The following is a 15958-nucleotide window of genomic DNA, read 5'->3' as shown; positions in this document are numbered from 1 at the left end:
TTCTACCTACCAGGCTCTGTATGCTGACATGACGGTGTGTCTTAAATCGGTTGGGACTGGCTTTGGTCTTCTTTGAGAACTCAGTGCATTGGTGTTTCATTTGTTCAATAATTGCATTTCAATATGGCAATTAAGTAAAATTACAAAGTCATTTTATTATTAGCTTTTTTCTTTTTTAGAAATACTGTTCATCATTCACCGCAGTCTTTACATTAAGTTGTGTTCTTTGAAGTGACGACTAAGTCGCTGAAATGTTTGTCAAGCATCCCTGTAAATCTGAAATGTTAGAGTAACTATGTTCAGAATTTCTGAGTCAGCACTGTTTGTACAGGAAATATGAAACGGAAACTGTTTTTATGCAATATTTTATTGAAAGTTCATCTATGCTTGAAGTATTAGAAAATAAATGACATAAGACAAACTTAACTTTTCCATTCTTATAATGCAAGAAAATGAAGGTCCTACACAACTGTACCTACGAGGTTCCTTTTGAGAAAAGAACAATCAACTCACAAATTTAGAACATTTTAGTTCTTTAACATGTCTACCATAAAAGCACAATGATTCACTTTTCCAAAACACAAATTTTACTTCTGTGGTAATATGATCAGCACTTAGCTTTACATTTCATAAATGCTGTATTTTGAAACTGGACAAGTTTCACAGAGTGAAGAACTGTTCACAAAACAGAACTGCAGCAATATAAATGTCACAACCAAAAGATAGTGATGTGCCTTTTGGGTTCACTACGTCTCTTAAGGCCATTTGTTCGTCAGTCAGTTGCACATTTGAATTTGGCACTGTGACGTTTGACTCTTCCTGAAGAGGAAGCCCGCTCTCCTCCCATTCAATTTCGGGAATCTACACCCTGGAAAACACAAAGAAGGGATCAAGAGAACTCAAAATGTACTTGATGACTGCAGATTGCTATGTTACAAATTAAATGAATGATAGTATACATGCTACACATTAAATTATCCAATTAAAATGTACCTCTGTCAAGGCACTGGGGTTCAGGAATTGAATGGTGTGTAACTTAATCAGAATTTGCTTATAATTACAGCATTAATCACAAATTTTAGCTCAAAAGATATATTTTGGAGATACAAAGTAGTGGGGATTAAAATGATTTTAATAAGTTAACAGCTGTACTTGCAAGCATATATTTTTCTCAAAATGAGTTAAAATCAAATGAAAAAACAAAGGTCGTTTCTAATGTTGCTAGGTAACAGAACGACGTTTTGTACCGCAAAGTAAAAAGAATGTAAATTAATATATATCAACACTTGTCAGATAAGAGAAGCAGTAGTTTGGATGACGCTATAATGACCATAAATGTATWAATTTATTCATAAATGAAGTCACATGAACAATACAGTAGATGAACAGAATGGGGTTGTGGTTATAATTAATGTCTGTAGAGTTCACCGCCCCTCCTTGAAGCACACAAGGCAGCCATGTTAGCTTGGTACATTAGCAGTAGCATCTCCTGGAAAATTACGACTTTTACYAAGACTGCCTGTCTCAGTCTCACCTAAGACAACATACAAACAACCCGGAAAGTCGCCACCCATCAGTTATCTTTAAAGATTCTAGGCTTGGCGCAAGTGATATTCCTTTTTTAAATAAAACAGGGGAAAATTGGGCGTAGGACAGCCAAGAGAAGGGGGTGGAGGTCTAGCGGGTAGCGAGAACTAATATGCCAGCATTACATGGCATAAGATTAACAACGGCCCAAACCCGTGATTTAAATCAAGCTTTAATATCATGTATCAAAGTTCATGCGCAAAATAAAATATCCTACAGAAATATGAAAGCATAGACTCACCGTTGGGTTTGGGTTCGCCTCCATAGTCGCTAGCCTCGTGATGCTGGTATTTCTTCAATATGACACTTGGGTCATGTGATTGGGTGGATGTTGAAATCTGACAACGATTGCTAATGTCTGTGACCTGAAGTAACCTCGCCATTTTTGTACAGCGAATTTTTAGATGTTGAATTTGAGACAGCGAATTTGAGCAAGCTGAATTTTTAGGACACTRAAAATATTGCATTTGAATTTTTAAAAGTTGAATTTTTTTATATGCTGAATTTTTTTAACACTGAAAAATATATATATTGAAAATTTCATCACTTTGAAATAGGAATGTGAATTTTTTTAACAAATGAAAATTGCAAACGTGTACAAATAATGACACTGAATTTTTTTTAGGTCAAAATTGTATTCTGAATTAATTTTGAAATTGAAAAAGTAAGCGCAAATATACAACATTCAAGTTTCAGATGCATTTTTTATTCAAATTCTGATGGCACATATTTACTTCCATACAAACTCTTTCTCTGACTGAGTGGTGTCACAGAGACATGAAGAGCAGTTTTAAATGCGTTGAACTTCTATGGCATTTACACTGAAGGACATTTTTGTTTCTTCAGTCAGTGCAGAAGAGAGAAAAAACGTCTGAAAAGGAGGAGCAGTTGGCCGTAGATGAGGACACCTTGAAGCCCTACGACAAGGAGTCCACTGTCCTGAGTTTTTCCTGGGAGTTGACGAGGGAGGAAGACACCGGAGAAGGACAGAAAAACGAGCCAATAGATATAAAGGGGAATGTGTGTGAAGGTATGTGCATGGAGAATGGGGAGAGCAGAGACCTCCTTGTAATTCACATGACGAACACCAGCATCGCTGTGGTGGGATCCAGGGGTTGTGAAGAATCTGTGGGGACAGGATGCACCGTCAACGACATCGTGGTGGTGGCACAATCCAGCACATTGACATGTGGTGAGTTCAGAAGTTTTACTTATCGCTTCGTCTTTGTGTCCAAAGTCACTGTATTTAGTCCCAATTACAGGAGCAGATATTTAATTTTAAAGTAAAAAATGTATGATGTACACTGAATGATTAAAGTATAGGTGTCAGCAGACAAGTTTAGTCCAAGTATGATCTTGAAACAGCGTTTTTTGTTTTTTTTTGGTGTTATTTTATGCAAGTATTGTTACCTTCATATTACATGAGATCATTTTGGTACCTTCCAACTGACCACAGAAAACAAATAAAATAAAAAAAACAACAACAACAAATGAACCAAAGACTGGTCAATGCTCTCTGTTTCCTCGGTCACTTTCAGTTTCCAGAGGAGATGTAAGTTTCAAGCAGGAAAAGCTGGCAGATGTCTTGATAAAACACGTGCCCACTCATCGCTACCTCAGAACTATCTGCTCGGACAAAACCGTCTACTCTTCACCAAATCCAGGTTTGTCATTCAGAGCACTGCGTCTTCCAACCAACCTGCCTCCCTCCAATACTGGCAGCCGGAGTTGATGTTACTTTTTGTGATTCGTCTCTGTTTTTCTTTCGTCCTCAGAAAAGATCACTATCTACTATTACAAGTCGAATGCCTTGGATAAGACTTTCAGAGGAATTGCAGTGGTCCTAAATCTCACTGGTTCCAATTGCTTTCTCAGGTGCTGCAAGGAAGGAGACCGGGTGCTCCTACAGGTAGAGGTAAAACAATACAGAAATTTTTTTTGGCTTGAAGATGTTTTTTTTGTTTGTTTTTCATTGGGATTTGGCAAACAAGGCACATTAATGAAGCATTAAAGCTTTCAACTTCAAATTACTGAATATGATTTAGGAAAAGAACCATGTCTGCGCTCTTTAGCCCTGGATTGAGCTGGGGTAAAAATTAAGAGCAATGAATGTGCATCCAAACAGCAAGAAAATCAAATGATGTGCATCATATAGGTATAGGTGCAGTACCCATTACATCCACTGGTAACCATGCATTTGTTTTAAACGTTATAACCGCACATCTTAGACTGAGTAAGTCCTTACCATGCTATATTGTAGTCTTTGTTTCTCTGAAATAAGAGACTTGCTAGTTTCCAAAGATCTTGTTTTACCTCTTAGCAGAAGAAAGCCATAGACTGTCATGTTATTGAACATTTTCTGCAACACATACTTCTCGTTTGGAGCTGGAGAGGAGTGATGATGCCATATGAATGGATGGACAAAATAAAAATTTCACTGTGCGTTTTAAATTAAGGGTTTTTGAGCTGAACTTCATGTTATTTTTCTTTCTACGGGTTACAATGTTGTCGCTTACTTACTAATTTAAACTGTCCAATCTTACAGATGTGCACCTATTTTCAAAGTATTTATTTATTTATTTTTCCATAGATGAACATTTTAACTTACTTACAATCTATAGAAAAGTGACAGAATAATGTGGCAAATACAAATGTAGACTTTAACAGTCATTCTAGCAAGGAGGACAGCGAGGAGAGTTTAACAGTGTAAGGATTTATATTGTTTAACAGGGACATAAAAAGATAGCGCTGTTGTCACTACATATTATACTGGTGCAGAAGTATGTATATAAGCCATAATGACCCACCTCGTTGTTACATGCAGGGGGATAAAGCTAGGGCAAATGAAATCGGTATGACGTGTCATTTCCTGTAATTCTGGCCGTCATGTGAACTGGGATTTCTGTTTTGTTTGTGCTGAGCAATGTTTTGATGGAGTTGGTTATAATTTCATATTATATTTCTAATTTGCCCATTCAAGTTTATGTAAACAAACTGGTGGAATGTAGAAGTGAATATTGCAGTGAGTATTGAGTAAGGTAGGGGAGCAATAACTAAAAAGGTGTCAGAGGTGAGTTCTGGGTTTGGGATGAATCCCTCTTTTAAGGTGTTATTGTTTTATGCAGAAGGCCATACTTCTTCTTTTTTTAAGTGTTCCTAGGGTAAGGGCAAGTTTGCCTTCTAGTAATGGACCTCCCAGTTTCAGGGAGAAAAAAAGGAAGTGGTGTTTGTATTATTCATTCAATCCACGATGAGAAAAAAAAATTGTCTTTCACAGCCTTTGGTCTATTTTCTTTACTTTTATCTACTTTTATCTACTTTTATCTTCGTTTTACCCATAGCAGTCACAAAGTATTTGAATTGTCTTAATTGGAAAAACTACTATCAATGAACTGTGAAGTTAGAACTGGGTTTGTACCAAGTTATGCAGACATGTATAAATTGCTTACCAACTCATAATAACTTTCTTTTATTATGAGGAACAAATCTCATCCCTGTTCCTCTGCGAATGGAGATTACGATTTTGTAGGCTGCAGAAACAGAATCAAAATAATCTTTCCTGTCACTGTTAGGCTATTAACATAGAAGGAAAAAGTTTGACATTTCTCAATATCCCTATATTTCCCTATGTTTGTACTCATGCACTAGTATGCCACGGTGTAATTAGACTCAGTCATAAGGTCAGTTTGGGATCACTATAACCTAGCCTAGCATACATGCTTCTGAACTATGTGTGGAAACTGAAGTAAATGGGAAAAACCTCACCTGAGAACCACACTGTTGACATTCTTGCTGTGACGCAACTCAGCAGATTTACTGACTGTCCAATTTCTTGGTTGTGATGTGCTGTTTTGACATTGCATACAAAAAAAAGTTTGAAATTTCTCAACTGAATTTGTTGTAATTTGAGAAATCCTTGAACTAATGACTTGTGCAAATGTTGGTGGCAAAAAAATAAAACACATTCAAACATTCAGTAGAAGGATGTATTCCATCTTCTCTTGCTTGAGTAAAAAAGTATAAGATATATAAATATTTATATATCTAAATATGTCTAGATAGATACATATGCTTCACTGTTTATTCCCTCTGTTGAGGTTTCTTTGTGCTGCTGTAGCTGTGCTTCTACAAAAGTTACAACAATGTGATTGTTAAGCCAATAAATGCAATATGTCATCAAAGCCAAATAACTCTATTTCTAACTTGAATTCAATAAACTCATAGTAGTTTTTTGTTTTGTACCCATAGACGTGTGAAAAAAAGAGACTGAGGCAGATCTCCAAGAATGACGACTGCACCTTCTCCTTTGTCTTCTACATGTTGGCTGACCGCACAAAACAGCGAAAATTTGAATCTGCTCTCCACACAGGCTGGTTCATCCACATAGCCAACACTGATTTGGTGGAAATGGCCGAGACGGATGGAGAAAGGGGAGACTCATCATTCCTCTTCATCATTCAGAAGTGAGACGGGGTTGATTTCTACACACTTATACTCACTTTTTGGCCGCCACATTATAAAAAAGTTGAGTCCTGACAGAAGCTCTTTTTGTTTAGCCCATCTAGTTATGAGACAAATACTAAGGTCTCTGTGTGAAGCTCTGACTTTGGTGGACACGTGTCATACAGTTGTTTTACTATCGCTAAGCTTAAAATTTTTTGTTGTTATAGACGATTCATATTTTAAATTGTTCTGAAAAAAAGTGACTTTCAAACAACATTTTTTATAAGTGAGTGGTTTTCCCCTTTGATCATATGTCAGTCCATCCTTGTGTGATGCTTTATTTGAAATAATTTCACGTCTTCTTAAAAGTCCTTATGAAATCCAATGTTATGTTTCGATATGACCTGTTTTTTTTGTTATGTCACGACTCTAGCATCTTTCCCAGCTGAGACATAAAAACTGAGCTTATAAATAATATTTTTCAGAATGGCCTTTTCATAGAAGTATGTTAAATTACACAGAAAAAACTGCACACTTTGTCAAAGAAGGATTCATTTAGTCTGACCAATCAGAGTAGAGTTGACAACCATTGTTACATTTTGATTAATTGTCTTATGTTCCAAAAATTGAAGAGTAATTTTTGACATACTGAAGTTTATTGCAGCATTTGTTGCACTCCCCCCCCCCCCCCCCCCATTTTAATTTATTGTAGCAGCAAAAAATATTGGATAAAACTTTGTTTTACTATCATAGCTATCAAATGTATTTAAATGTAATCCAATTCCTTACACTCCAAAAAAAAAAAAAAACCTGAAATGACATGCTCAAACAAATTGTGAATATTCTGCATCTACCAGTAATTTAGATCAAGAATGAAGGCAAAAAGTTACACTCTTTAAATTACAAAATTACATGAAAAGAAGACGTGTTGAAATCAAAGTTGGCAATAGCAGTAAATGAAGTGAAGTTTAGCTTAACCATGTGAATGGAAACTGGCAGAAAAACAAAAACCTCTAAATTACATTTCCCTAACAAACTCCTATCATGTTTACAGCTTCCCAGTACTTTAAAACAATGTTTACTCTTTCATATATATAAATGTCACTGGACCAGAAATTGCTTTAAAAACTAAGAATTAAGAATTAAAATTAAGAATACATCATGCAACATCAATACTGAATAATTGTCATGATTGAAAGTCAATAAATATTAACGTCTTTGGAGGTTAAGCCTGCTGTCTTGTTTTTGAGTTCATTCTTCCACTGAGCATTTTTTTTTACAATACTGAAATCTTCACGTGTATTCACATTTCATGTTTGTGAAAAGTCACACAGAACTGACTGTGAGTCCAGACGCCCTGAGCTACAACTTTTCAGTTTGTTCGTCCTTAGTATCCTCATAGGCAGCGTTACTGATCCCATCGACATCTATGCTGTAAGGATTCTCCGCAGGCGGCTTTGACGATTTCCTGCAAGCGGAAGAAGCAGAGAATGTTTCACCTCTATAAAAGTTACGGGTTGCCGTAAATGGAGGTTTGCCGAAAACAGCACTCACTTCTTGCGCTCCTTGACACCAGTTATAACGAGGTAGACGCCCACCAACACCGTGAGTCCCATGACAACACCGAACAGCACCAGCCACACCTGCACCGGCTGCTGTACAGGAGGGGCCAGCGTCGGTACGATACCTACGAACTCGAGTGTGTAGTCGTCCAATTGGAAGGCTTCATTGATTCGACCCCGATATAACCTTGGGTTGACAGATACATGTGCATGTTACATAATGTCCCTGCAAAGTGATGTTTTACAATTGTAGGCAAGCAGATATTTGCGTACGATGTGTAAACAATATATGTAACTTTATTTTTACTTTGTTAAGGTAAATGGATACATGCTGCTTCCTTGTGAGGTACCATGGGGAAGAGAAAAGAAATCAGCCAAGATATCAGGAAGAAAGTTAGACCGATATCTGGTTTCAGCCCTGCGTAAACCAGATTTGTGGTGTTTCCACTCTGTTACCTAACTGTAAGAAAATACATATGTCTGTGGCTAACCTGACAGCTGCGTCCATGTCAGACTTGTGAATGTATGTAGAGGGGTTTCCTGGGTGTGTGGCCACCATGTAGAAGGAGATCCTGGGTGTTTCTTCATAAGTGAGAATGTTCTCTGCTCTAGTAGTGGAAGAACAGAAAAGCACTCAGAGTAAGCAACAGAAAGCAGAAACTCCACGTTTTAAAAGGTGCGTTAATTATCTTCCATAAACAGCCGCAGGACGGAGCGGGATACTGACGTGAAAGGAAGGTTCTGGTCCTTTTGGCTGTAGTACTGCCTCAGGGCGTAGGCAATGTTGGCCTTGAAGAGGTACATCTCATTGGCGTTCCAGGAGTACTAAAATGGATATTTGCACTAGATTACCATTTATGTACCAAATATACAGTATATATATAGAGAGAGAGATAAAGAAAAAGAGAGAGAGAGAGAGTGAGAGTGGACTTTGTGTTGCAGCTCAATACGTTAATACTCACAGCATCGTCTCCCATAGCAGCTTTCAGACTTATTCTCACTTTAGTGGCATATTGCGAATCTGTAAAAGAAAAAAGAAAAAAAAAGAAGATCATGATTTCTTATAAAGTCATGATTGTTTTCATACATGTATGTTTAATGATACAACTGAGCTGGTTGACAGCTGAAAATGTTCCTGCCTCCCTACAAACCAGTCACACTAAGTATCTCTATGTAAACTACTTTCTAGTCACTAATGTGTTATGAAAATATTGTATCAGTCAAAACAAGTTCATGTCCAGTGTTTCTTCTGTCCCTATCATTTTTATACTCATGCTTCCTTCAATGTTTCTTTGTCACAAAGACTGAAGCTCTCTTTGTGGGATCAATAACAAACCAGGGGAGAAGATGTTGCACTAAAAAAAAGAGTAAATAAGACACAAGTGGGCAAGTAGGTGTGCTAAAAAGCAGGTGATTTATTAGGAGGGAGATGGGCAGGTATTATGTCCATTTCCTTTCTGAAAACTTTGCTCTGCTTCAGCGAACAGTAATAACTTCTAGGGCGATCTAATTTTTACTCACATGGATCCACTGTTGTCTTCCAGCCAACAGTTCTGCCGTGTTTCTGGTTATTCTCTTTCAGCCAGTCATACAGTTTCTTGAAGTAGTCCAGCAGTGGACCAGCATTCATTCTTACATCTCCAGTTATTGTTTCCAGAGCCCTGGTCCAGGACTCAGACCTCCCCAGCTCCAGCATGTTTCTGCAGAAAAGCAGCATTAATCATTTTAGCATTCCTGTGTGTTGCAACATGTGTTACACATAAATGCTTTACTTGGGGCACAACAAGCAGGGGGTAACAACAAACAGGAAGTAGATACCTCAGCTTTGTTCCTGCTTCCTTGGAACCAGTGATGTCACATGAGGACAAGTCACCAGTGTGACCAGCTGCGTCACACAGTGCTTTCTGGAACTGAAACTGGTAGATGGTTCTTGTAAAATACCTGCAAAAGGAACAAACACACTTACTGAGTCTGCGTTAGACTTTTATCCTAAATAAGAAAACATGTCATTTTCTCTTCCGTGTGTTATGAAGCCCTCCCTCCCCAAAACGAGATTAAGGATATTTTTTGTACGTAGAAACTTAGACCAAGCTCCATTTTGAAGTAACAAACTAATTTTCAGGTGAAAGATTTAAAAGGCTTAAAACAACAACATCTCTGCCCACTAAGAGGATAGAAAGAAAACACGGAGTCAAAGTAAAGCTTTTATTTGTTTCATGCGGAGCTTTGGAGCTAACCTGATGAAGGAGTAGTCTCCAGATACGTGGAACAGAGCAGGCGGGTCACAATAAGTTTCGTCTCTGGGGACAGGCTCGACAACTCCCACCAGCTCCCTCCTGTTGGGACAACGCTGAATCAGCACTAACGCACACCGACAGACCTGCAGCTAGGCAGGTGCTTCGTTGCACAACACCAGAAATAAGTATTTCTCTCGTGTTTAACATATTTCCTTGGACTATGAGGGGTTCATTTTCAGAAAGCGAACAAAAGGCAGAGCATCAGCCGGCAGATGCCCCAGTAATTCCGGCTTACTTCATTTCCCACCAGCGCTTCATCCATTCATCTTTGGAGATATTTCCTGCAAACACCTGCCAGCGCCACTCCTCCAGCATGTAGGTGAAGGGCAGCGTGGCCACGATGGTGAGAGCCTGTTTCAGCAGGAAGTTGATCTCAGTTTCTACAATCGGAGCAGAAAGTGGAAGAAGGGCAGAAACCGTCATTTTCATTATTTTTATTTATGTATGCGCCTAATCTGGGTTGGTGTTGTGGAGAGGCTGCTGTCTATCTACAGTGGTCAGTGAGCAAGAGCCGGGCTACTCCCTGGTCACAGGACAGACACTCATCCATGCACATGCATAAGGAAGATGTAGACTGGCCAAATACGCCAACATAAAGGCTTTTGAACATATAAGAACTGGGTGATCATGCAAACTCAGTACAGAAACCAAACCAAAGACCTTTCTGTCAAGGTTGCACCTGTATGCATTTACATAGATTTGCTGCTAAAATAAGAATAATTTAACACTATGTTCTCATTAATCTTTATGGCACATAAATGATGTCACGCATACAGACAGGTTGTGTTATTCTGACACTTCCAGTGTTGCTGAAGCTATTTTTAACAAGGCCTCTCGAGAGGCAATAGGAAACACTCATTTAATGTGAGGTTTTGTGGGAAACTAAAGTTTTATTAAACATATCTAAAGTAATAAGTTTTGTCTCTGAGGTTTCCACCAACTTGAATTATTTATCATCTAAAAGGACAAGTGCCTCAATACCTCGATAAAATTAGATTTTTAAAATCGAATTTTAAAGATTGAGGTAATTTTTCTTCCTGGGGTTTATATTACTAAAAAAAAAGTAACTTTTTGTTTTTCTTTAATGAAAAATCCTACTGATTTTGTGTGTGGGTCAACATATACAGAACATACCACTGTCATAAACGAAGTCACTAGGGAGAAGTCCCAGACTCTGCAGGTGTTTGGGCGTGGCAGCAGAGAGGGACATGATTTCTCCGACGCCCTCATGGAAACCTTCGTTAGCTCCGTCCCTCAAGATGTAGGACAGGTTGCGGTAAGCCATCTGGTACTGGTTGTGGCCCATCTCGTGGTGCACGGTGAGGAAGTCGTCCATGTTGACCTTGGTGCACATTTTTATCCTGGAGACACAGCAGCAGAAGTGTGGAGGTCAGCAGTTACGCAGGGCGATGCATTTATATCTGGAGCAATAAAACAATCTGCGCAATAAACACGCTCCTGACGGGCTCAGTCTGATAAACACAATAATTTTTATGGTGAGATTTACTTCAGTAATATTTACCCAGACGGATACTAGTAGAGTCATAAAATATAATATTTTACGCTCGTGCAAATGTTATCACTGTGACTTACTGGGGTAATAATCTGACAATCATAGTCTGGATTTTACAGTCCAGATTTCGATTGTCTTTATCAGCAGGGAAGTGAGTCAGCAATTAATCATCGTCACTTTTTCAACTACTTTTGTGTTTTCAATGCTGTTAAAAATAAGATGACAGAAAGTGAGACTGGGAACCTAAATCTGTGTAAATGTGTGTGAGTATATGAGCATGTTTTTGACTTCCTCCCACCTGAAGTCCTCTCTGTTTCCCATGTCCCAGGCGGTTGGGTGGCAGACCATGTTCCGTCCATCATTGGGCTTCACCAGCATGGAGTTAGTCCAGAAGTTGTCAAACATCTTGTAGAGTCCCACAGACATAAAGAACTTCTCTGCTTCCTTAAAGAAACGCGTTTCATCCCAACCCTGAAATTCCAGAAGATTTTCACCATAAGAAGAGAATGTCATTTATTTATTTATTTTACGAGTGGCTGAGATAGACTGGAGTATTTTTATTTAAATTTTACATATGCTGGCACTGCACCTGCTGCACCATAGCGCTGCTGACGTCAATGTCTGGTTTGTCGGGGTAGGGGACTGACAGAGGATACAGGTTGGTCCAGAATCTTCCCCACATGTCACCTGAACAGCAAACATAAATATCCTAATATAGTTTTTTTTGTTTTGTTTTGTTATAGACATTTGAAGTAGATCCTGATATGTTCTTTCAACAACAGAATACCATTATATTAATGAAATTCAAACCGATATACCATGACCAACAGAGGGAGACAAACTTCAGTTCTGAATTACAGTTTGAAGGATTTAAGGCCCACAAATAAAATTTCATTCAAAGGCCTTTAAAATAATACTACCAAACTTCACATTTCGCCTGATCCCTCCCTTTAAATTGTCCATTTTTGGATGTTTGCGTATTACGCTTCTAACATAAGCAATATAATATTTAATGACTGAAAAGTGGGAATAATCGACAAGAACTGAATGTGTGAATCTTGAGGAACATTAGTCAGTTCATCAGTTCATATGATTATATTGTAACCTTTTGGCATAAAGTGGTTTTTACTAAAAATAAACATTTTACTTTTTAGAGAGCTTCTGACTTTCCAGAGCTCAGATGTTCATCGTAGTTGAGCAGACTTTGAAACGATCCTTACGTTCTGCTTGTTGTGGGAGCCCTATGCAGCCGATTGCATATCTGGTGAACTCTTAGACTTTAATAAGTGTGCTTCAATCCTGTATTAGAAACTATTATATAACTTAAACATTTCTGACATGTTTGGATGGAGGACTCAAAAGTTTATTAACTTCTCTACATTAATAAAAGACTTGGACAGAACAATGAAAAAAAAGGGAATGTAATATTTTTTTTGTTTCGGTGTCTTTGGGTTTCTTACACTGAACTAAATGTCTCAAATTACAGGGAAATGTTATTGTCTTTGAGAACACATCGTTGCATAAACACATGTAAATTGTGTGAATAGTGTTGCTCTGAAAAAAATGTATACACTCATATTGTAGTTTAGTGCACAATAAAAACATATACATATATTTTTTTAGTATATTTAACATTTTGTTTGTGTAGTGTGTGGATGTGACAGATCGTAATGTCTATTTTGTGACTCTAAATAAAAGGTTTATCAGCCGGGAAACTTGGACTACACTTAATTATGGGTTCATAACTAATACTTTAACGTACCAAGGAGATGGGCGGGCAGGGGTCCCTGTGAGTCAATGTATCCTGGGTAGACCTCCATGAGCCTGGACCTTACATAGGCATGCAGCTCTTTGTATAAAGGCATGATCTACAAAAAAAAATAGGACAATTATAACCACAAGTTTCTTCATGTTGTGACACTGTCAACAGGACCTCATTCTCATTGTTATTGATGCGTACCTCTTTGTATATTGAGCGAACATCTTCCATCAGCTGATCTCTGGTATACTTGTAAGGAACGTCTTCATCGAGGGTCTCATAATCGTATCTCCAATAAGCTCCATAGTCTTGAAAACCTGCAGATTTGTGAATGAAAAGAAACGGAAACAGTTTAAGTTCAAACTCAGGCTGGCCGTTTGAGTCATACGTCAGGCCTCAGTGAGGACCAGCTGGTCCAGAAGCAAACACAGAGTCATCACATACAACAACAAAACGTTATCAGCTCCTCCTGTTCTTATCTGAATTCATGTTATCTTCACTGACTTACAGTGAGTTCAGCAGTTTTCATCCATCATAGAAGTTTAATTGTTTTCAGTTCAAATCCTGAAGCTTTTCCAACATCAACACAGTAAAAACACTACATATATATATTTATATATATTTTTTTTTGTTTCAAGTTTTCTCCCAGATCATTGCTTACCATTCAGTTTGGCAGCTTCATTCTTCAGATCCACATAGTCTTCGTACAGAGGCCTCATCCTTTTCCCCACCTCTTTCCTCCAGCCCTCCCACACGTGGAGACGCTCTTCGTAGTTTCGGCTGTTGGACATCACATGCTCCAGGCCTGTACACAGAAATAAAGACAAATCAGAGACGGGGAAATATATCTGCTCCCATCACCCATTTATTTGTCAAATCTTTAATGGTTCCAAAAAAGAAATCCAGCAAAATTTAAATTCCCCCCAAAACACACAATTTTAGAAGAAGAATGCCAAGTTTGTCCCATATTTGTCCAAAGTAAAGACGTGCTGTGCTCACTGGTTCTGCATCATTGATGAATGGATGAAAAATGCCAACACAGCCACATCATTTTCTTTTGTTTACATAAAAAAAAAAATCATTTTGTTTTGAATGTTTTGTAGAGGAAGGAAGAAATTATGAAATTTTGAATATTGGCCTGTAGTTTCATAAAAAAAATAGAAATCTGACATTTTAACAGACGTGTTTAAACTTTTGCATTTACTGAACTCTGTAACTAAATGATCAACTTGTAAAGGAAGTGGTCGGTCAGATGAGAAAATGGAGACAAAGAAGACAAAAAGTATTGGCCGAGAGACATCAGATAATGTGTAGACAGAAGCAGGAACACCAGAGGAAGGGATGCAAAATAACAGTTTGTTAAAGAAAACACAAAGGAAACATTCATACAAAGAGGTAAATAACAGTTTTCAGTGGCTGAGAAAGTTGGGCGTGATGCAGCTTGTTCCAGGATTGTGTTTATAACGCCTTTCATCATGAGCTGTTGATATGTTTATTATATCAACATTCAAGTCACATACCAAACAACTGGGTGCTATTACTTCAGGTGAGACTAAGTCATTTTAAAACATAGCAGGAAAAAACAAAAATGCTTCATTATTTAAATAACTGTTATGATCAACTGTGGGAGTAAAGATTGCACATATGGCTTACAGTTTTCAGTATCTTCTGACTCTGGGAAATGTTGTTAATTTATAACTGCATTATCTGCCTTTTGTCAGGACCAGGAAGTTTTTTTTTAAGTAACAGACTGTACCTGGCTCCAAAGTCTGGCAGTTGAGGGGGTCATCTTTCAGGCAAACCGTTGCGGTGCTGTAGATCGTACTCATCTCGCCCATGACCTTATTGAGCTACAAGAAGCATTTCGCAAAAAAAAACAAACAACACAAAAAAAGCATAATATAAATATCAGAAAGATATCAATTTTCACAACTGTGAAAGTTCAGGCAGAAAGTCTTACATGTGAAGCTTTGTCCGCAGACAGAGCACCAGCGCCTTTATCTTGTAAAGAGATGAGCTGCATTTTAATCACGGGGTCACTTATTTGGTCGATGGGATAATTGCGGGATTCTTCTGACATCTGGGTGTAGAAAGTGCTCCAAATTTGCCCCTGTTCTGACTGCGTGGCACAACAACAGATATTAATCAGCAACTTCCAAACATACCGTTTAGGAACAACGTGACAAATGAGTCTGTGGAAGCATGCGAGGACGTACCTCTTTGTCCAAATTCTCCTGAGTGATGTCGGTGTTGTAGGCCCACGATGCCAGTGAGTACTTGTACATCTTGTCACTGGCATTCTCGTCAAACCTCTCCAGGAACGCCCTGGCCTCGGACTCCACGTCGGCAGTCACCAGAGAAACAGCCGAAGACACGGCCAGAAGCACTACGAGAATCCCTGCGGACATCTTGGCTGCTTCATCCACGCACACAATATGACTCTGAGAAGGGAGCTCATGTACACTTATACTGTTTTATCAACCCGCTGAGGCGCCTTGGCCTTTGGACAGCAGAGCCATAAGAGAGGGTGTATCAGTTTTTATTTACAGATATGATGTCTAAAGGAAACTTTCAACGCCACTGTGCTGAAGCCTGTGTCATACATTGATGCTTTATCAGATTCAAATAGATATCTCTTTCTGGAAGACTTTGCTGGCTTAACATGAAGTGACAGCTCTTAATAAAATGTCACGTTGAAGCTTTTCAGCCTGTCAGCAAGATGAATCAAAGTGTTTTGGCACAATATCCTGTTGCGTAACATTAAGAAAGCAGGATTTATAAAAACCTGCTAATACTG

General features: G+C 38.3%; 2 protein-coding genes and 1 long non-coding RNA gene across 5 annotated transcripts in view; 1 reads left to right on the top strand and 2 right to left on the bottom strand.

The window, feature by feature from the left end:
• The window catches only part of LOC103462027 (uncharacterized), a 9986-nt gene extending 3273 nt beyond the window's left edge, over positions 1-6713 (top strand). For 2 of the 3 annotated variants that reach the window (XM_017303851.1, XM_017303850.1), the window contains exons 4-7: positions 2434-2779; positions 3126-3251; positions 3363-3502; positions 5836-6713. In XM_017303851.1, coding sequence (XP_017159340.1) covers positions 2434-2779; positions 3126-3251; positions 3363-3502; positions 5836-6054 — 831 coding nt within the window. In that variant the 3' untranslated portion in view covers positions 6055-6713. The remainder of the gene's footprint in view (positions 1-2433; positions 2780-3125; positions 3252-3362; positions 3503-5835) is intronic. The other variant, XM_017303852.1, reaches the window with a different exon arrangement.
• On the bottom strand, positions 180-2119 carry LOC103462026 (uncharacterized). The gene is made up of 2 exons (XR_533256.1): positions 1829-2119; positions 180-868 (listed from the first exon to the last, which is right to left on the bottom strand). It is a non-coding gene; the product is annotated as an uncharacterized LOC103462026 (long non-coding RNA).
• Positions 6714-7176: 463 nt separating the features above from the next.
• ace2 (angiotensin I converting enzyme 2) lies at positions 7177-15958 on the bottom strand. Its single transcript, XM_008404492.2, has 18 exons — positions 15378-15958; positions 15122-15280; positions 14918-15011; positions 13823-13966; positions 13363-13478; positions 13165-13270; positions 11992-12089; positions 11701-11873; positions 11024-11250; positions 10125-10269; positions 9830-9928; positions 9411-9533; positions 9114-9292; positions 8555-8613; positions 8320-8417; positions 8084-8200; positions 7585-7779; positions 7177-7498 (listed from the first exon to the last, which is right to left on the bottom strand). The coding sequence occupies exons 1-18, from the start codon at positions 15567-15569 to the stop codon at positions 7393-7395; spliced, it is 2430 nt and encodes an 809-aa protein (XP_008402714.1). The 5' UTR covers positions 15570-15958; the 3' UTR covers positions 7177-7392.

Source organism: Poecilia reticulata, linkage group LG3 (assembly GCF_000633615.1).
Source record: "Poecilia reticulata strain Guanapo linkage group LG3, Guppy_female_1.0+MT, whole genome shotgun sequence".
In the NCBI taxonomy this organism is placed as follows: Eukaryota; Metazoa; Chordata; class Actinopteri; order Cyprinodontiformes; family Poeciliidae; genus Poecilia; species Poecilia reticulata.
The sequence above is the reverse complement of the archived record's forward strand: the minus strand, read 5'-3'. Positions and strand labels throughout refer to the sequence as shown.

Bases quoted from the DNA above. Each gene is read 5' to 3' on its own strand.
- ace2 (XM_008404492.2), bottom strand. From the start codon at position 15,569: ATGTCCGCAGGGATTCTCGTAGTGCTTCTGGCCGTGTCTTCGGCTGTT. The intron at 10,270-11,023 runs GTATGTTCTGTA...CTCCGATTGTAG, and splicing joins TGACTTCGTTTATGACAGTG to AAACTGAGATCAACTTCCTG. The intron at 7,499-7,584 runs GTGAGTGCTGTT...TTCCGCTTGCAG, and splicing joins GGTGTCAAGGAGCGCAAGAA to GAAATCGTCAAAGCCGCCTG.